Below are 20,939 nucleotides of genomic sequence, written 5' to 3' on the forward strand. Positions count from 1 at the left end.
AAGGTGAATGCACCTGCTATGTAACGTGGTGGAGTGATCTTCCATCATGACTTTTATTCTCTTCTAACAACCTGCTGACTGTTGATCAGTATGATCATATGCATTCACCGTCCTTTTTTGGGACTTTTTGTCAGAATTGGCATAATCTTGTGATTTTTAATCTCTGTGAGGTTCCAAGATTGATCTGTTTTAAGGTCGAAATTTCTCTAACATCTTTTCATTGAAATTGATAAGTTGATGTAGAGTTGTCATACTTTTGTTGTGACACTGTCATACCTGACTAGAGACTAAGCTGCTGTCATCACTGTTTAGTTAGCAATATTTGTTCTGTTTTAAGTTACATGATTTAATTCCTCTCATACTGAGAGAAAATAAAACATTGCATCATAATGATGCATTATAAAACATAGAAATTCTCTGAATCTTGTTTATTTTAAACAATTTCATGCGTCTTTTATAAAGACAATGAATCAGTGTATGTCCTCTGCTCTTTTTGAGTGCAAGGTTTCTTGGAAATGTGTCCAAATTCCTGTTGTGATGTGTCATCACCTGTATTTTGCCATTTGAGGTATTTATACTTAATGTGACTCATTGAGTCTCCTTGAATAAACCCAACATCAAATGCAATCCTGGTGTCTTGGAATTTTCCCTCCACTACTGACCACAGTCACCATCCAAGTTTCACAAGTTAATGGCAAACAACAAAACAATTCTCTATCCACACCTTTAAATCTTTTTATAGGTCTATGACGGTGTCTTTCTAAAGGTAACTGTTGATGAATATGACGTTCTACAGCGACTTACAATGAACTGGCAGGTGTTGGGGCTATAAAGTTTAATCTTTAGATGATGTTTCCCTGAACAATGATTGCATGCTCCACAGCTAACCTGATGGGTAATAAGACACGCGTCTATTGTTCCTCCAGTGAAAGGACAGAGTGTGGGAAACCGGTGGAAACTCTCTCACAGAGCCCCCATGGGGCAACAGACCCAGGCCCCTACCCTAGGCTTTTGAAAACAGTGTGGGTCACCACATAGAAACTTGTTCAAGATCACTCTGTCTTTCTTTCTTTCTTTCTTTCTTTCTTTCTTTCTTTCTTTCTTTCTTTCTTTCTTTCTTTCTTTCTTTCTTTCTTTCTTTCTTTCTTTCTTTCTTTCTTTCTTTCTTTCTTTCTTTCTTTCTTGCTTTCTTGCTTTCTTTCTTGCTTTCTTTTTTGTTTGAAAACTGTATTTTCTGATTTTGAAGTTATCGGAACAGGTATACAAGATACACGAACAACCAAATAAAAAAAAATGTATGTATAACCCCCCCCCCCCAAGGCTCAAGAAGAAGAAGAAACAAGAGACTATGGAGGGAGTTCTTATTCCAATTCCACATAATTATGTTTTTGAAGACAATATTACAGTATACAAATACATCTGTGTAAATATTGTAGCTACAACCAGGTAAAAAGTACATGGGGTGTCGGGGTGGCATGGCGTTCTATTCCGTTGCCTACCAACACGGGGATCACCGGTTCGAATCCCCGCGTTACCTCCAGCTTCATCGGGTGTCGCTACAGACACAATTGGCTGTGTGCGGGTGGGAAGCCGGATGTGGGTATGTGTCCTTGTCGCTGCACTAGTACCTCCTCTGGTCGGTTGGGGTACCTGTTCGTTGGGGGAACTCGGGGGAATGATCGGGGGCATGATCCTCCCACGTGCTATGCCCCCCTGGTGAAACTACTCACTGTCAGGTAACAAGAAGTGGCTGGTGACTCCACATGTATCGGAGGAAGCATGTGGTAGTCTGCAGCCATCCTCAGATCAGCAGAGAAGGCGGAGCAGTGACCGGGACGGCTTGGAAGAGTGGGGTAATTGGATGGATACAATTGGGGGATGATGGGGCTTTATTTGACTTTCAGTTAAAAAGAATAAGTCTGCAAGCTAGCAATGAAGCAAATGCTAGATCATTTGACTGCAAAGTTGTGACCTTACAGTTAAGGAGTGGTGATCATTGTCTTTCTACTAGGTTGCAGACTACGACTTAGCAATGCCAGTTTTGAAGATAATACTATTTGATCATTTCTTTGGTAATTGTCTGAGAATTTATATAACCTATATCTTGAACACTCGTGTGCTTTCTCACAATTACAGCTCGATAATATTTGGCATTTAAATATCAGTCAGTTGAAAGTGAGCATTGTGTAGTAGATAGAACAAATATCAGGCAGGTTAATGTGTGTCAAACGCACTTCAGGATGGAGCATGCCCAAACCCCGCTCTCAAATTTAAGGATGTGCATTTGGGTGACACACAAGACAATATCAACAGTATGTACACTTTCTCTAAAAACGATCAAATCACATCCATAAAGAAGACATTGGTTTGTTAGTACTGACATTTATCTGATGGGTTGCTCTAATCCCAATTCTTGAATTATTAAACGCTCAGAGACAGCCAATGGTACTCTTTCCCTCCAGATGGTTTGTGACGTAAAGGCTCTTTCTGTAGTCCAGCACAAAGCCAGGGGCCAAAACCCAAGATCCATTCAAAGACCCTTTGTATAACACTTAACCCAGCACACAGGACTTGGTGTGGGAAACTTTAACCAACACCCTACCCACACCCGCTACCGGTCACAAGGCAGAAGAAACATCTGCTACATCTGGACACCAAGACGTGTGTCGTCTCAACTTAGTCGGGGGGGAAATATCTTCGAAAATACTTCACCGACACAGCATTACTTATGGTACTGGTATGGTATAGTACATATGGTTTGACTAGTGATACATTTACATTAGCATTTACTCATTAAGCAGACGATCTCATCCAAAGCGACCAACAAGATAGTGATGAATTCAAATGATACCGACTTGCATCATACAACACTACATAGTAATCATATGATCCTAGCCAAGACTGCATGGCATGTCAAGTGCATTTAGTGTAGGCGTGCCTTAGACCATCAACAGGTAGAGAATAGGAGAATCAAAATTATAAGGCCAATGTACATTACCACAAGTCCGTAAAGAGCAAAATTATGTTGTCAAGGGCAAGTAGAAAAGTGCTCAACAGTAGACACCAATAGTAATGGGTACTGGTGCAATAGTAGCAGCTGGCACCAATTCCTATTCATATCAAGGTGCCACCAGAGATGATTTATAGATTAAAGTAGGCCTTGAAGAGGAACGTTTTTAAGTCTTTATTGAAGGAAGGAGACCTAAGCAAGTCATTAATTTTGATGGAAACCACAAGTTTCTTTCACCATTTTGGGGGATAATTGAGAGAAAAGTCTGGACTTGGAGCTTCTCCCTTTGGTTTGGATGGACAGATGGTAACCTACTATAGATAGAATAAAAATATTCAGAAGGTGTGCACATGTTAATATGGGTATGATTATTTGATATTCTGACTAAAAATGGTGTGTTTAATTTACTTGACAGCACATTTCGAATAAAAGATGTTATGTTGGTGGTTCACATGTGATAAAAATGAACCCTCATGCCTTTGATTTTAATTATATTAGTAAGAAATGAAAATCGTCCAGTATACAACCAAGCACGTAACTCATTGCTGAATAATGGGGAAATGATTATTCTCCTAATCAACAAGGTTTTGAATCAGTGCAATTAACATCCATTTATTTGGGGGCATTTTACATTACTATTGATTGATTATAAGTAACACAAATCCTACAGTATATCATATTATAAGGGTCTCCCATGTGTGTGATGGCTGAGGAGCGTGTGCTCAGTCAAAGTCATTGATCCCAACATCAGGCAGCAGATCTTCTCTCTTTACAGGGTCAGCCCTTTCCCAGATTTGCACAAAGTCTCTCTCCATCACCCCTCAGCCCTCCACCTGTTCCCCTGAGATCCAACCATTGTCCCTCGGCAATAACAGCATTGTGCATGTGGCTGCTCTGAACTACTTATTGTGATCCCCGACTCTCCCATTGGCTGAGGCTGTGAGAAAGTCCAACCAGACCAAGACCCACACATTCACATGGAGATTTTGGGAATATAAATAGGAGGAACGAAGCCAGTGGCAATCAGACTCTCTCTACAGAGACCTCTGCAGCACAGAGATCCAGCCATGACACCTACAATCACTACAGCTATGACCTACTCTAAGGAGCCACAGACTCTGACTCACAAGGTAATGTGAAGAGTCGACCTCATGAAGACTTTGATATTTTTCTTGGTTATTTATGCACATTAAGTTGGGGCTTGAGAGTAATTTCAATAATGGCTCTATTCTTCCTTCTGCAGCTAAGAAAACCACTGGTGGAGAAGTTTCGCAGAGAGCGCATCAACAGCTGCATTGAGCAGCTCAAATCACTCCTGGGTCCAGAGTTTCTGAAACAACAGCCTGACTCCAAGCTGGAGAAAGCAGACATCTTGGAGATGACGGTTTGCTTCATGAGACAACAGCTGCAATATAAATCCTCTTCCTGCTCAGCATATGCCAGCCAGGGTTACTCCAGGTGTTTCCATGAGATGGTGCACTTCCTGTCCAAGGATGAGACGAAGACACAGTCCCACCATAGACTGCTGAACCACTTCCAGAACTCGAGGTCATCATCAGATGATATGAAAGAGAACAGTTTATCTCAGTGTAACTCTCCTGTCCAGCATGGCCTCAGCGAGGTGAAGAGTTCAGTCAACAGCGCCCTCTGGAGACCCTGGTAGAGCCCTGCAGACTGGAGAACCAGAGACAGACTCATTGGCCGCATTGGTCAAAGCTTACATTCAAAGACACTTTCATTTACATGTGAAAGATTAGTTGGTTTTTTGGGGGGGTACTAAATGTTTTCAATGAAAATTATTTGACAATTCTGGGATGAATGAAATTTTCTGAGAAAGTACAGGGAGAGTTCAAACTTTGTTGCTAAGTAACTTCACTCTACACTATGCATGGGTTTTTCAACGAGAGGTTTCTCCTCTTGAATAATAATCATCTCAGATATGATGAATATGATTAGAATGAATTTTAAAAACCTACATTTTATGGTTTGAAATGTTTGATCTTGACTATAAGTGAAAAATGGATCTGTTGTAAGAGCCACCTTTCCAAATGTCCAGATTTTATTCTCTGGAGTGATGCGATTAATTTACAGTCTTACACTGAATAGCATTTTGTATCATGTTTTCTATGATGTGATATTCATGTCAAACCTTATTTTGATACCAGCTATCATCATGCATTGACCTGTGCGTTGACTATACCTGATCTGTTTTCAGATTAACTGTTCTCTCTGTAATAGTTTACAGAATTTATCTCAGATAAATATGTTCTGACATTTGTCTTTTATAAAGAAAATTATTGTTTACATGTTTATTCATAGTTTGGATACAATATGTCTTGGAATTGTCTTCAAGTGTCCTTTATTTTGCATCATCAGGTCATTCTCAGGTCAGATGATGCAGTCATACCCAATGTGATGCAATGAGTCCATTTTAATAAATGATAATTACCAGGAACAATCATCTTGTCCTCATGTTTTATTTAGTCCATAAAGTTATCACAAGTATAGAAAATGTTGATCCTGTTTTTTCGGCGGCAATATTATATGCACAATGGTCCGTGTTCCCAAATTAAATGTGAACTCCAGTCCAATACAAAGTTAATATTTACAGTTACCAGTTACGTACTGACACAGACAGAGAAGGGAGGATGTTATCCATTCACATTCTCTGGTCAGAGTTTTCTAGATTTCAATAAAGGGTGCCAGCCCAGTAACCCCCTAATCTTGATTTTATGATCTGTAACTTTCACACTTAAGTAAACAGACAGTCCAGCCATTTACTGTGTTTTACCTTATCTTGTTTTATTTTAAAACTAGCGAGTGTGATTTTTTCCACAATTTTATCTTACATTTTTTAAACTACATATTCAGTGTGTGTGTGTTTTTCAATATCATGGAATCTACCCTGACTCACAATATTGAAGCACAAAGAATGGATGCTGGGAAGAAGTTTGATGCACTGATTCGTACATCTCTGAATGTCTGGATTTAGATTATTTGAATGTTTGCTTTGGGACTCGTGTTTTTAAGCTTTTGTAACATGGGCTGGAAATAATTGCATTTGATTGTACATTTTCTTTAGATAAGTGCAATTTTACTGTAGATAAGAGGGGATGGAGCCTATAGCTCATTGCCATGTTTATAACATTTGATCAATCTCGATATGTATCGGATTGGAACTAAAATATCGTTGTTTAAACCTAAAGGAGCTTCACACCTCTGAGTTTATAATGAACCATGCGGCATATTATCATAACATCAAACCATAAAGATACGTTTTTGCTTAAAAAGATGGGTTAGCTGAGTTGAGGGTGGGTCTACCTTCAGTAACAGTTTAAGTCATCTCATGTCTGCCTATCTGTCTGTCTGTCTGCCTGTCTGTCTGTCTGTTGTGTCAGGTTTCCCAGTCGCCCTATAGGTACCGTTTACTGTCCTGATCTCAAAGTACCAGAGATTCCCGGGAAATTATTTTTGTTCATAGTGGAGAAGCGATATGGAGCTTTATATCATTATGTACAACAATAGGATGAGCAGACATAGACATACGTAGACAGTGTGATGAAAAGTGATGAAAGTAACAGACTGATGTAGGTGGCTCAAGGAGAGAGGAACTTGATTAGGAGGTAGGGCGTCAAGAGTAAACAGCAGGGGGAAGACAAGGGAATAGATACCAGCTGTATATATCTATATAATGTGTGTGTGTGTGTGTGTGTGTGTGTGTGTGTGTGTGTGTGTGTGTGTGTGTGTGTGTGTGTGTGTGTGTGTGTGTGTGTGTGTGTGTGTCAGTGTCAGTCTGTCTGTCTGTCTGTCTGTCTGTCTGTCTGTCTGTCTGTCTGTCTGTCTGTGCGGAGTCTCAGGTTTCCCAGTGGTCCTATAGACAGCACCCTTGCCTCCTCTGAGCCTCCACAGCTGGCTCCCTGCACAAGGCTGAGCGTGCCCCGGTCACACGCCCTCCTCCCTCCTGAGCTGGGAGCCACCGCCACGCACGGCCTCCCACACTTCTGTATGCAGCCCGCCCGGCTGCCCACACAATACAAGTGTGCCTGCTCTCACAAAAGCCTCGGGCCTGTTCCCATGCAAAGGCCCAGAGAAACCTACAGACTTCTGACAACTAAACCATCTGCTTCAATTATAAATCGCTGCTATGATGCAAGGAGTGAGGAAAAACAACTTTTAAAACATGATCCTATAGTGAATATGAAATATATATGAATGTCTATCTATCTATCTATCTATCTATCTATCTATCTATCTATCTATCTATCTATCTATCTATCTATCTATCTATCTATCTATCTATCTATCTATCTATCTATCTATCTATCTATCTATCTATCTATCTATCTATCTATCTATCTATCTATCTATCTATCTATCTATCTATCTATCTATCTATATACATACACAGACACACACACACACACACACACATATACATATATAGATATAGATATATAGATATACGTAGATGTAGGGAAAACACTTTTAATATATAGCAGTACAAGCTTGTTTCGTGCGTCGCGAATTAGCATTTGTAGCTGATGAATGCGCGACGCACGAAACAAGCTTGTATTGCTATGTATTAAAAGTTTTTTCCTACCTCTATACATATATAACTTTGTTAAAATAAACACTCAACGGTAGGGAAAGTGCTCAACAAATAAGGAGCAAAATAATCCAGTGAGTCAAGTAAATTCTTTATTAGGCTTCTACTGTCTCATAAACAATTTACTTGACTCACTGGATTTTATTTGTATGCATGTATGTAGTATGTATGTATGTGTTTTACTCTATGGCAACTGTCTGTGATGAAATATAATATCTGCTGATGCATGATTTTCTGTGGTTTCCTATGAGTGTTAGACTAACTTTCACCTCCATTTGTTTGGACTATTTATTTAATTCAATTTTTGGATCATTTTTGGAAATTACCATAATGTGTTTATCTGGAGTGGTACATTTACCAAATGAGTTTGTGATGTGCTATTTATGCATGTTTCAAAGCCAGTATGTCTTTGGTTTCTGTCATGTTTCTTTCTCAATGAACTGAAAAGATACTGAAATAGGTGCCATGTTGTGTTAAAAAACAAAACAACAACAAAAAACAAAACAAACAAAAAAAAAACAATAAATAAACAAATAAATAAATGATAAACCCAGCTCACAGCACAGTCTTTTAACAGCACAGTCTTTGACATTTTAACTGTCTTAGTGCATGCATTTGAACTCCTAGCCAGGACTAAAACTGACAGTGGCACGCATGCGTACATTATTAGCTTGAATATCGTCAACCTTATTTATGGCCAAATGTGCTCAGTTTAATAGAATTGTAAACAGATCAGTATCAGCCAAATGTGCCCATATCCTCTGAAAGGACGCGGGTGACATTGTCCTAAGAAACAGTCTGGTGCTCATCGCCTTTGGATTAGCTCCAAAACATGCTGTTTGATTACATTATCATACATTAATGTTGGGGAGTCTATCGCCAAATATTGGGAGATATTTGTTCATAGTACCAATTCTTCACCTGGCTCTCTAAGAGTGGGTGTGAATTTCATGTTCAGTCAATTTTTAGCTTTAAAACTAGAAGAAAAAGGAAAAAGTAGGAAGCAAAGGCTTATTATCTTTTCTTTTCTTATTCTCTTATTCTCTTTCCTTTTATTTTGAATTCCAAACATCACGTTAGGAAATAAGATTCTCCTTTGTGTGTGTGGAAAACCCTCCAAAACATTTTTCACATGGTCTAATTTACATGACCTTATTGATATGTGACTCGCAGATCAACATCCAACCTGTTCGGAGTGGCGGTCATTAAATTTGAGCTATTGTCCAAGCCTTCCAGCCTGCTGATTGGCTAAACAGCAGAGAGACGGTGCAGGATGAAGACTATAAATGCATAGATGTGAATCAGACATCAGCAGACGAAATCCCCCCAACAGACAAGAACAGCTGCTTCAAGAGACGAACAAAAAAGATCTTAACAAGACCTCGTGTGTCAAAACCGGGCGCGAAACATTATTTCTGGGTCATTATTTCAGGAAATGCCTCTCTACTCGGACCTAGCTCTGCAGGACACAATGAAGGAGCAGCTCTTAAGGTAAGCTGAGCATCATCGAATACTTGTAGCTTGCACAGTGCCAAACTGTCATCATTGTACACAGAGATTATTTTCGAAAATGAGAAATGCTCCTGGTGCATCAGCGATACCATGTATTGATGTTGGTTTCGTTTGTCTCAGGTGTAAACTCCACATGCTGGAGAGGAAATGCTGCAGCGGCATGGAGAAACTGAAGATGCTGATTGGGGAACATCTGCAGAATGGCATCCCTGCTTCAGACGTCCTGGTGAAGACCGCCTCCTTCTTCACACTGAGAAAGGCCTTGCTGTCACACAACGGTTACTCCAAATGTTCACGGGAGATACTACGTCTGTTTCAAAACTCGGAGGAAGATGTGGCACCACTGTGCCTTTAATGTGAACCAGGACTCGATGAAGGAACTGAGGGGTTGAGAAAATCTTTCTCAAACTGTCCATATATGCACTGGGTTAGGTTGCTGCCTGCATCTCTGTGCATGCTTACGAGCTGTGTGTGTGTGTGTGTGTGTGTGTGTGTGTGTGTGTGTGTGTGTGTGTGTGTGTGTGTGTGCTAGAGATTATGATAGGGAAATAATTTGCTGCTCAAATGTATTTGTTTATTATTGCAACTGTGCCGATTCTTAAGAAATGCATGTTATGCATTACACCATGCAGTTATACTGCTATATAGTCTCTCTAAGAGACAGGATATGTAGCCTTGCTCTTATATTTTAAAGAGCAATATATCTTTTCTCTCTCTAAAAAAGTATCCCTTTGTCACACAATGGATATCCCAAATGTTTAAGGGAGACTTTTTTGTATTGCTCTCCCGCCTCTTTTCTTTCAAGATGCCCATAGAAAGATCAATAGATGTGGAGTTAAAAGTGAGCGGGTCGCTAACTGAGCCGAAATCCGCAGATACCATAAAATGTGAGGCTGTTTATTGTTTCGCTCGATGTTGATTTACACACAGTTTGAAGACACACTTTGAAATCTGATTAACCAATTAACCACCAAAGTTGCTGTTTCATTACAAGTGTTCATATTTAATTGCTGTAAAATGTTAATAAGAAACATAATGACATTTGATTTATTTTTTCCCTTTTTCTAAGCTTTTTGTTAGAAGACTAGACTAATACTTTATGTCTATCTCTGCGCAGATGAAGTGGATTATTAAACCGTTATAAAGAATCGTACTGACTACCGAACTTCTGCTAGAGAGAAAAAATGCAGCCTCCGTTTATTCGGTAGTTTTGGGAGAAGAAGAAAAATGAACGGCGTCTCAGTGACGTAATCAATCCGCGCATGCAAGCGCAACACCGCCCACTTGTGGACAAAGTCGTAAACAAAATAATAGTACACAGTAACACATAGTCATACAAATACACTAGTGTCATATCTCAACACTTTTGCAGAAAAACTGGAGAGAAACTATATTGAAACTGTGCAATAGCAAGCTCAAGCAGGATAGGACTTCTCTATTCTATTAGATGCATTTCCTGTGATTTTCAGCTTACATGGCTCGCTGCCTTGTTTCAAGGTGCCTCATGCTGCATTTCCACACACCGCCTATTCTTTATGGGAAAGCATTGACGAATATCATGATATCTCACAGACAGAGAAGTTGCTCGGCATTGTCACCAAAGTTTCCTTAATTTTGTGTTTGTGTTGTAACAAATTTGAAGTAAATAAATACAGATTCAAATTTCATTGCTTTTCGCTTTCAAGTCCACTCATTTCCGCTAGTTTATGACCATGCCACCATTAAGTCCATTCACAATACATGTTAAAAACAAATGAATTCTTTTTTTTATACCTGTTTTTAGATTAAAGTTTATTGTGGTCCAAATGTTATTATTCCCAATGTAAATAATTCCTAGATCTAAATCTGAATGAGAGCAATCATCATCAGCCCCTGATTTATTGGTGGTCAGCTAACCACCAGTTCTATTATCGCTACTTCGTAGTGCTATATTTACATATTGCCCTCTGACCTCGCCTCTGGCGACGCTAGGCTCTGAAATTCACCGCTCATGCGACAGCATCCCCTAAGCCCCGCCCACAACTGCACTTGACATGCGTCACCACATCACTCGTCAGTTCGACTAGAGCCTCCTTCAAGGGAAGACGTGTGGCGATGAGCTCTGTTGCGGGTTTTTTCTTCATTGCTAGCTAGCTTAGCTATTTTCTCTATTTTGACAATAGTGCGGTTTTCTCCGTCACTATGGCTGGTGTTAACGTCGACGTCGATGTTCTTTTCGCCGAGTTTTACAGTTGTTGCCACAGGAAGAAGGACGCGGGCGATTTCCATCCTTTTTGCAGCGACCATCCTAGCATGGCTCATGTTCGGGAGACTGCAGCTAGCCTAGAGGCGCCACCATGCATGGTGTGCGCTTCATGGCCGCTCAGTCGACGGACGAGCTGGGTTTCACACGCCTTTTCACTCAGGTTGGTGCCGGTGTGATCGAGATCCCTCCCCGGCCGGGCTCGTTGGTTTCTGCTGTGCTCCCTGGGAGCCAGGACCACATGTGCCCGCCGGCGTTTCCGCAGGCTGCTACTCAAGATGGCGGATCTTGCTCCTACCAAGTCCCTGAGGAAGGGTCCGAGGAGGAGGCAAAGTTCGACGACTTTTTCCCTTTTTTCCTCGAGAGGGCCTTGGCTTCGACGGGGACCACAAGGGTTGCCCCAGTCCATGCCTCGGTGACGCCCGGAATGGATCAGGCGTTCTCTGCCTCGGTGGACGTGCGCAAGACCATAAGCACATTCCGCCCCCCCCCCCATCACGGAGTCCATCAAAGCCACATGGCCGGAACCAGAGAAGGTGCGCTCCACTGTTAACGTGAACACCAAGAGCCACCTGACGGTTGTCGGCTGGTCTCCTGCTTCTATGCCGCCCCCCACTGTGGAGAAATTTCTTTTTCCCCGGCTTTACCCTGGTAAGCTACGCGGGCGGTGGACAGTGAGAGCCAGGGGGATGGCGACACCGATGCCTCACGCCTGGACGAGGCTTGGAGGGCTTCTCAGATCATCGGCACGTTGCTCCGTGATGCCGCGGTGACCCTGGGTGCGGCTCTGTCCTCCTCAGTCCTGCTGAGGCGCGAGTTCTGGACGAAGGACTGTCGCTTGGAGGACGGGGTCGTTAAGATGATCCGCAAGCTCCCCATCAACACGGACGGCCTTTTCGGTGTGGATGAGCCAGCACTGGAAAAGATCCGTCACGACCTGGCTAACGCGGAGCTGCTGGCTAAGACCTTCAAGGAGAAGGGTCCCGCGCAGCCTCCGGCACGCGCTCAAGGCTCTCTGAAGCCCCAGCCGCAGGGGGGGGGGCGAGGTCGAGCCTCGAAGCGCCGCAAGAACTACGACAAGAGCCAGTCGGCTGGCCCCGCGCCAGCCCCTGGGGCTCACAGTCATTCCCACCACGCTGGCGGAGGCGGCGCGGGTGGTCCTCAGCCTGACGTGAAGCGGAAGTACGAGCACCAGGCCAGGGGTGCCAACTCGGGAGATCCGCGCCGCCGCTGACGGTGCGCGACAGACCCCCACACCCCCTGTTCGAACATTGCAGGTATTGATGTTATGGCCAATGGTGGCAAGGTTTTACCATGCAATGAGGGGAACATGTTGATGAATAAAGATTTCAGTTCTGCATTTTATCCTTCGTGTTCCTAGTCTGTAGATTATTCTACGGTGGGTGGTCTGTCATATAATGTTGGTGATGTCGATGCTACTTATATTCCACACGCACATGGTGTAGTGAGTAATGTTGTGTCACATGCCACCGGACTCTGCAAGCAAGTCAGAAGAAACGAAGATGTTCCAGATATGGCAACGGGTTCACTAGCTTCACAGGGTGTAGGCTATGTGAATTATACCGCTGAGATCAGTTCTGTTTCAAACCGTACACAAGGTTATGGATTGTTGAACTCTTATCTATGCCTGTCTCGGATAATCATGAGCTGTCAGATGGGAATGAAATTAGTCTATCCCATCAGACAGGCGTCCAGAGTTACGCGCTGGGTTTTCCCGTGCGTAAAGCAGGGTTACCGGCGCGCATGACTCGCTGTCAGTGGCCAGTCGGAGAGGGTGCTGGGCGCGCGCATGCTGATGCTGATTTTTCCGCGCTCCCACCTTCTGTTGGGCAAAATCCTGCACATATTCGCTCCCCATATGGGACGCGGTCCGCCGTGGGAGCCTCTCAACACTTCCGTGGAGAGCTCGGAGGTTGGACCGGAATGGCAGCGATACGGCCTATTTCTCGACACCTAGACACAACGCGTCACGCGCCCTCTGTCTCCCCATTACGCACGCTGGCAGGCGCTGCCGGGTGTACCAGAGTGGATCCTCCGGACGGTCAGGCATGGGCACGAGATTCGGTTCGAGCAGGGTCCTCCCCCTTACACGGGCATACGTCAGACGCTGATCCATTCACCTGCCGAAGCAGAGGTGTTGCGGCAGGAAATATTGGAGATACTGTCCAAAGACGCGATACAGGTGGTGGAGAGAGGCACAGAGGAAATAGGGGTTTATTCGAGATATTTCCTCGTGCCCAAGAAATCGGGGGGCATGCGGCCGATTCTAGATCTGAAATGGTTCAATACTTGGGTGCGCAAAGAATCATTCCACATGCTGACGGTCCCCCAGCTCCTAGCCATGATATCGAGCGGAGCCTGGTTCACATCTGTGGACCTCAAGGACGCATATTTCCATGTCCCGATAGTGGGTCACCACTGGAAATATCTCAGGTTCGCGTTTCAGGGAACGTGTTACGAGTACAAAGTCCTCCCGTTCGGCTACAGTTTGGCCCCACGGGTCTTTTCGATGTGCGTCAAGGCGGCTCTCACTCCGCTATTCGCCCAGGGTTACGTTATAGCCTACTACTTGGACGATCTGCTTCTGATGGCCCCAGATCACCGGCTGGCTATGGAACGCACGAGTCGCCTGGTCTCGCACCTGTCAGACCTGGGTCTCACGGTAAACTGGAAGAAGAGCGCTCCCTGGCCGTCATGCGAAACCACCTATCTGGGATTAGCGTTGGACTCAGGGGGGATGCTGGCTTCCGTCTCGGAGGAGCGGTGGCAGGGGTTAGAGGACCTTCTTGCCACTTTTGCCCCGGGCCGGTCGGTGACAGTAGGTCAACTGCGTCGGCTCCTGGGCATCATGTCCTCTGCTCACCAGGTGGTGCCTCTGGGTCTGCTTTTTATGAGGAGACTCCAGTGTTGCCTTATTCGAGAGGGCCGGTTCCGCCGGCTGCGCCAACGGCACAGGTTAGTGGTCCCGGAGGGGGTGAGCTTGGACCTGGATCACTGGGCAGAGGCCTGCAGATCCAGGGTTGGGGTTCCCCTCGGACCCAGATCGGAGGAGGTGATTCTATTCACGGACGCATCCCTGGGAGGTTGGGGTGCGATCTGTGGCCACGCCACAATCAGAGGAGTATGGCCCGTGAGTCACAATGCGCACATCAATGCCCTGGAGCTGGAGGCAGTGTTGTTGGCGGTGCGTCATTTCGGTCCTCTCCTACGACATCGACACATTCTGGTCAGGTCGGACAGTACCACTACGGTGGCGTATATCAACAGGCAGGGCGAGACGCGGTCGGCTGCGTGCCGTGCGTTAGCCTATGACCTGTGGAGTTGGGTGCCTCAGAACGCGCAGTCCATTCGGGCAGTTCATGTGCCTGGCAGCCAGAACGAGGCAGCGGACATCATGTCGCGCGGCGGGCCCAGCTGGGACAACTGGTCCCTCAATCCTCTTATCGTGGAGATGATCTTGGCGAGGTTCGGAGTGGCGCAGGTGGACTTGTTTGCGTCCAAGAGGAACGCCAAATGCGCACGATGGTATTCGCTCTGCCCGAGCGACAACTCGCCTATGGGGGTGAATGCGCTGGGCATCGAGCCGTGGCCACGCGAGCTGCTCTATGCTTTTCCCCCTCTGGGTCTGATACCGGCGGTGGTGGAATGGATCAGATGCACGGGCGCGTCGGTGATCCTGGTGGCTCCCAACAACCCAGGCGCGCCGTGGTTTCCGAACATGGTTTCCATGGTGCGCGCGCCACAGTTCCTCCTCCCGATGTGGCTGGACGCTCTGACGCAGGCAGACGGGATTATCCAACAGGAGCCCCCTCTAGCGGGGTTCCAACTGGCGGCCTGGCTTCTGAGAGGGCCAGGCTGAGAGAGTAGGGCTTTGATGAGGCCACGGTGGCCACTATACAAGCCGCGCGCGCTCCGAGCACATCGGCGCAATACGACTCCAAGTGGAGAGTTTTTGCTAGGTGGTGCGTGGGAGAGGGCGTGGAACCTCTGTCTGCATCCTCGGCCCACGTTGCGGGGTTCTTGGAATACAAGAGATTAACTGACAATTTAGCCTACGAAACGATCAAGGGGTACTTGGCAGCGATCTCAGCCTTTATGCCTAGACTGGGTGGCGACACTGTCTTCTCTCACCCCCGTATGGTGGCGTTCCTCAAGGGGGTGAGGAACAGGCAGGGTGTTCGGAACGACCGCACGGCCACTTGGGATTTATCCCTGGTTCTGTCGGCGTTGTGTTCTGCGCCATTCGAGCCTTTGGAATCGGCTGACGTTAAGTGGCTGTCGGCCAAGGTGGCGCTCCTGCTGGCCCTGGTGTCTTTGGGTAGGGTCAGCGAACTGTGCGCGCTCTCCACGGAGGGCATCGAATTTGCCGCGGACAGTTCAAAGGTGAGTAGTCTACCCGAATCCGTCGTTTCGTCCGAAACATGTCACCGCGCGTTACCAGCGGGTGCCATTGGTGTTGTCGGCCTTTTATCCCTCTCCCTCTTCGGAGGAGGAGAGGAGGCTCCATCTCCTCTGCCCGGTTCGTGCGCTACGGGTTTACCTGGAGCGCACTGGTCCTTTCAGAAAGACTAAACAGGTCCTTGTCTGCTACGGGGCGACGGGCAGGAAAGGAGAGGCGCTGTCTAGCCAGAGGCTTTCTCATTGGATTTGCTCCGGGATCTCCCAAGCCTATGTGGGGGCTGGTAGAGGAGTACCCAGGTTTAAAGCGCACTCCACGAGGGGCACAGCCGCTTCGGTGGCTCTCTATGCTGGTGTGGCGATGGAGTCTATTATGTCAACGGCAATGTGGTCTTCGCCACATTCGTTCATTAATCATTACTTAACTGACCAGTCTGCTATGACAGTGACCGGTGCTGTGCTTGGCACAGCGAGGCGCACTGATGCGTGATGCGCTCCGGACATACGCAAGTGTCTCCCGTCGGGAGCGCGGACGTTTGTACATAGTTCATTAAAAAAAAAAAGAATATTATATATAGGCTATAGCCTATGTGTATATGTATATGGAAAGTTGGAACGGTTACGTTCCCTTTTCTCTTTTTTCCCGCCCCCTTATGCCAGCCTCCCCTCTACGATATACTAGCCGGCCAAAGGGAGGATTTGAGTACTGGGTGTGAGGCGTTGTTCCCCTTATTGTCCTCAGCGCGGGTGGCAGGCGAGGGGCTTTAGTCCGCCGCTACTCCGTAGTTGGGGCAATATGTAAATATAGCACTACGGAGTAGCGATAATAGAACTCCTGGTTCTGTAGAGAACCTAGGTTCTATGAGCTACGGAGTAGTGCTATATTTTCCTGCTCGCCTGCTGAGGTCCCTTGAAGGAGGCTTTGGTGGGTCGAACTTGTAATGATCTGTGCCCTCTGGCTATGTTAACTTATAACATTAATAAAGCAAGGACGACTTCTCTCGTGCTGGGCGTTTATTCACCGACCGGATTCCGACTGACGTTGTTACGTACATCGCGTGACTTTGTTGTGGCGCTACGGAAAGCCGTAAGGGACATTAGCAAATCAAATATTACTAGCAAATATTACATCTCCCTTTTTCTGAAAAGTGCTGCTTTCTCTGCACAGATACAGACCACGTTGAGCACGTTTATAAGCGAATACAATCTTAATAAGAAAGAATATGAAAGTGGAACTCTTATATAACTGGACTGCAACAAAGTAGTGTAAAACATTTCCTTCACTGTCTAAATGTGACACCGTAATAACATTTCATCTTTTGTTTTTCTTTTTCATTTCATTACTGGTAACTGCAAACAGCAGGTAGGTACACAAGGTAAGTGAACGCTGTAAATATTTCTTTTCAAAACATAGCAGGTATAGTACAGGTTGGTGTAAAATTCTCTCTTTTTTTAACATTCATAAGTCAAGGATTTGTCTTGGTTTGATCGTGCGACCTGACCTCGTGGTGTAACCAGGCTGTGTGTCGGGTTGTCGCTGATTGTTCGTGTCTGGAGGTTCAGCATGCTCTTGCTGATGGGCTTGTGTGTTGTTGTTAGCGCTGGTAACAGTCTGCTGTGAAGTGTGAGTGTTCACTCTGCTTTGTCGCAGGTGTTGACGGTTGCGTTGGTAGATCTGACCTTCTTTGGTTTGGATGTGGTAGCTCCTGTCTGTGTTCGCTGGTCTTTCCACAGTTGCAGGTCTCCAGGATCCATCCTCCTGCCGGAAGCGGATTGGTGTGCCTGCGGGAAGGTGGGGCAGAGGTTTGGCTGTTCGGTTGTAGTATGCCTGCTGGCGCTGTTGACATACCTCTCTCCTTTTGTGAACATCCTCCTGACTGGCGATCTGTGGCTGCAGGTGTTTTGCTGTTGATGGGAGAATGGACCGCAGCCTCCGACTCATCAGTAGCTGTGCCGGTGATTTCAGGTTGTCCACCGGTGTGTTGCGATACTCCAGTAAGCTCATGTAGGGGTCTTTGTTCTCAGCTTTGGCTTTGTCCAGGATGCGTTTGGCCGTCTGGACAGTCTTCTCGGAGAGGCCGTTGCTCTGTGGGTAGTGGGGGCTTGTGGTGGTGTGTGAGAAACCCCATGTCTGTGAGAAGTTGCGGAACTCACCAGAGCTGTAGCACGGACCGTTGTCGCTGATGATAGTCTCGGGGATTCCGTGTCGAGCCATTGCTGCTTTCAGCTTCATGATGACGGCAGATGAGGTGCAGCTGTAAAGTCTCTCTAGCTCGAAGAATCTGGAGTAGTAGTCCACAGTGACTATGAAGTCCTGTGAGTTCCATGTGAATAGGTCTGTGCCTATCACTTGCCACGGCCGCTCGGGTATGGCGTGTGACATCATTGGTTCCTTTGCATTTGCGCTGCGCCGTTCTTGGCATATGCTGCAGTCTGCTACCGCATCCTCGATCTGTTTCCCCATGCCAGGCCAGAACAGTAAGTCTCTTGCTCGGCATTTGCTTTTTTCCACGCCAAGGTGGCTGGCATGGATGCGCTGTATCATGTCCTTGCGAAGCTTTTGGGGGACAATGATTCTCTCACCTTTGAACAGGATACCGTCCATTTCTGAGATTTCTGCTCTGTGGTTCCAGTATTCCTGGATGCTGGGCGGGCACTTTTTCTTTGTGTCTGGCCAGCCAGTGAGTGTGGCTCGTCTGAGTGCGGTGAGCTGTGGATCTTGCGCTGTTTCCTGCTTGATTTCTGTGAGTCTTGTGTCGCTCACAGGGATGTTGCTGAGGACTGTGTGCACTTGGGCCTCCATCCCTTCCTGTAGGTCACTGTCGTGGTGTTCTATTGACTTGCGTGACAGTGTGTCGGCCACCGGTATGTCCTTACCGGGGCGGTGGATGATTTGGATGTCGTATTTTTGGAGCGCCAGGATCATCCGTTGCAGCCGGGGTGGTGCTGCTGCCAGTGGCTTTTTTAGTATTGCCTCCAGAGGCTTGTGGTCTGACTCCACAATCACTTTTCGTCCGTACATGTACTCGTGGAACCTCTTGCAGCCGAAGACCACAGCGTAGAGCTCCTTCTCTATCTGTGCGTAGTTTTCTTCAGTGCTGTTGAGTGACTTGGACGCATAGGCAATTGGTTTGCCATCTTGGAGCATGACAGCCCCAAGGCCACTTTTGGATGCATCCACTTGGAGTCGCAGCTCTTTCTGCGGGTCGAAATATGAGAGTACTGGACCTGGGTGCTGTGTAATGAGATTCTTCATCTCTTGGAACGCCTTGTCGTGGACTGCATCCCACACAAACTCACTGTCCTGTTTCAGAAGCTGTCTGAGGGGTGAGTTTATCTGTGAGAGGTGTGGAGCGAATCTGGCGAGGTAGTTGATCATGCCGAGGACTGTCTCAGCTCTGCTTTGTTCTGTGGGGGTTGCATGTCCTTGACCGCCTTCACCTTGTGTGGGTCTGGTTTGATGCCTTCGTGTGAGAGCGTGTGGCCGAAGTAGCTTACCTCGGACACGCATATGTGACACTTGTCGGGGTTGAGCCTCACGCCTCGCTCCCTTGTGCGCTTCAGCATCGCTCTGAGACGCTGGTCATGTTCCTCTTTAGTCTTGCCGAACACTAGTATGTCGTCCACTATGGCCGTCACACTGTCCAATCCTTCATATGTTTCATCCACGCGTCTCTGGAACTCGTCTTGAGCGGACACGATTCCGAATGGCAGTCTGAGGAAACGATACCTGCCAAACACTGTGTTAAATGTCGTCAACATTGAGGATTCAGTGCTCAGTTTGATGGCCCAATAGCCTGACCACGCGTCTAACATGCTAAAGTACTCAGCTCCAGCGAGCTTTGTGGTGGCGTCCTCCAGCGTGGGGAGGGGGTAGTGAGGTCGTTGTATCACTTTGTTAAGAGCTCTGAGGTCTAAACACACTCTAAGTTTGCCTGTCTTTGGCTTCTCAACAATGACGAGTGCGTTCACCCATTCTGTGGGTTCTGTTACCTTACAGATTATGCCGCCTTTCTCCATGCTGTCAAGCTCGTCCCTCAGTTTGCTGCGTAGGGCGATGGGGATTCTGCGTGGCGGGCAGACGACCGGCGTTGCATCTGGTGTGACGCAGAAGGTGCACTCGCCTGGGAACTCTTCTATTCCCTGGAAAACATCTGCATACTCATCCATTATGCTCTGTGATGTGACATTGTTTTCCTCGCTCACAGCCATCACTATTTGTACCAAGTTTAGGTCACGGCATGTTTTCATTGCCATGACTGGTGGGCGTTTGTGTCAATGACGTAAAAGTCCAGCATCATTGCATTGTCTCTGTACTTACATTTGAGTTTGCATGTGCCTTTCACGCTCAGCACGCCTCCTCCATATTCAGTGAGTCTGTGTATTGCTGGTTTCAGTGTCACATTTTTGAACAGCGCCTGGAACAGGTTGGTGGGAATAGTATTGGCCTGTGCCCCAGTGTCTAGTTTAAACTTTACCTTCTGTGGAGGTGTGCCAATTCCAACCTCTACGTAAGCCTGCTCGTTGCTTTTTCCGTTGTTCTCTATTGAGATGCAGTCTATGTACAGCTCTGTCTGTTCTCCCACAGCGGTGCTCTCCACTGTAATGTTGTCAAAGTACAGTTCTTCCTGCTCTCTGTCAGTGGTGTACTCTTCTGGGTTCTCTCCGACGGCATGTACTGTGCCGCGGTAGTACTTTGTCTGTCCCTGGGAGCTAGACTTGCATACTTTAGCAAAATGATTGAGCTTCTTGCATTTAATGCATTGTTTACCCTTAGCTGGGCAAGTGGCTTTAGCGCCGTGTAGCCCTCCACAATAGCTAAACGCCCTGGCGGCGGTGCTAACGTTACCCTCCCTTTGTCTGAAGTTAGCGTTAGCTGCTTTGGGTGCGTTCGGTTTGTAAGTCTTTCTGCCTATTGCGTGCACCGTTTCATGTGTGCTGCCCTGGCCCATAAACTTTAGCTGTTGCTTTGCTAGCTCGTGTGAGCGGGCTACATCTATGGCTTTTTCTAGCGTTAGCTCAGCTCCCTGGCTAAGTAGCTTTTCTCTCACTCTGGGTGAGTTGGTGGCAAACACGATGCGGTCCCTGACCATCTCGTCGGCATTTGGGTAGCCACAGTCTTTGACTAGGAGCTTTAGCTCAGTTACAAA

The 20,939-nt window shown here is 46.4% G+C and overlaps 1 protein-coding gene across 1 annotated transcript; it reads left to right on the plus strand.

Annotated features, from left to right (window-relative positions):
* Positions 1 to 4,038: 4,038 nt before the first annotated feature.
* Positions 4,039 to 4,673, plus strand: LOC130107434 (transcription factor HES-5-like). The gene is made up of 2 exons (XM_056274042.1): positions 4,039 to 4,140; positions 4,254 to 4,673. Exons 1-2 carry the CDS (start codon positions 4,078 to 4,080, stop codon positions 4,671 to 4,673), a joined length of 483 nt encoding a protein of 160 aa, XP_056130017.1. The 5' UTR covers positions 4,039 to 4,077.
* Positions 4,674 to 20,939: the final 16,266 nt, after the last annotated feature.

The sequence above is a fragment of the Lampris incognitus genome, chromosome 2 (assembly GCF_029633865.1).
Source record: "Lampris incognitus isolate fLamInc1 chromosome 2, fLamInc1.hap2, whole genome shotgun sequence".
Taxonomy (NCBI): domain Eukaryota; kingdom Metazoa; phylum Chordata; class Actinopteri; order Lampriformes; family Lampridae; genus Lampris; species Lampris incognitus.

Coding starts and splice junctions, on each gene's coding strand:
- LOC130107434 (XM_056274042.1), top strand. CDS start 4,078: ATGACACCTACAATCACTACAGCTATGACCTACTCTAAGGAGCCACAG. Junction 4,141..4,253: donor CACAGACTCTGACTCACAAG/GTAATGTGAAGA, acceptor TTCCTTCTGCAG/CTAAGAAAACCACTGGTGGA.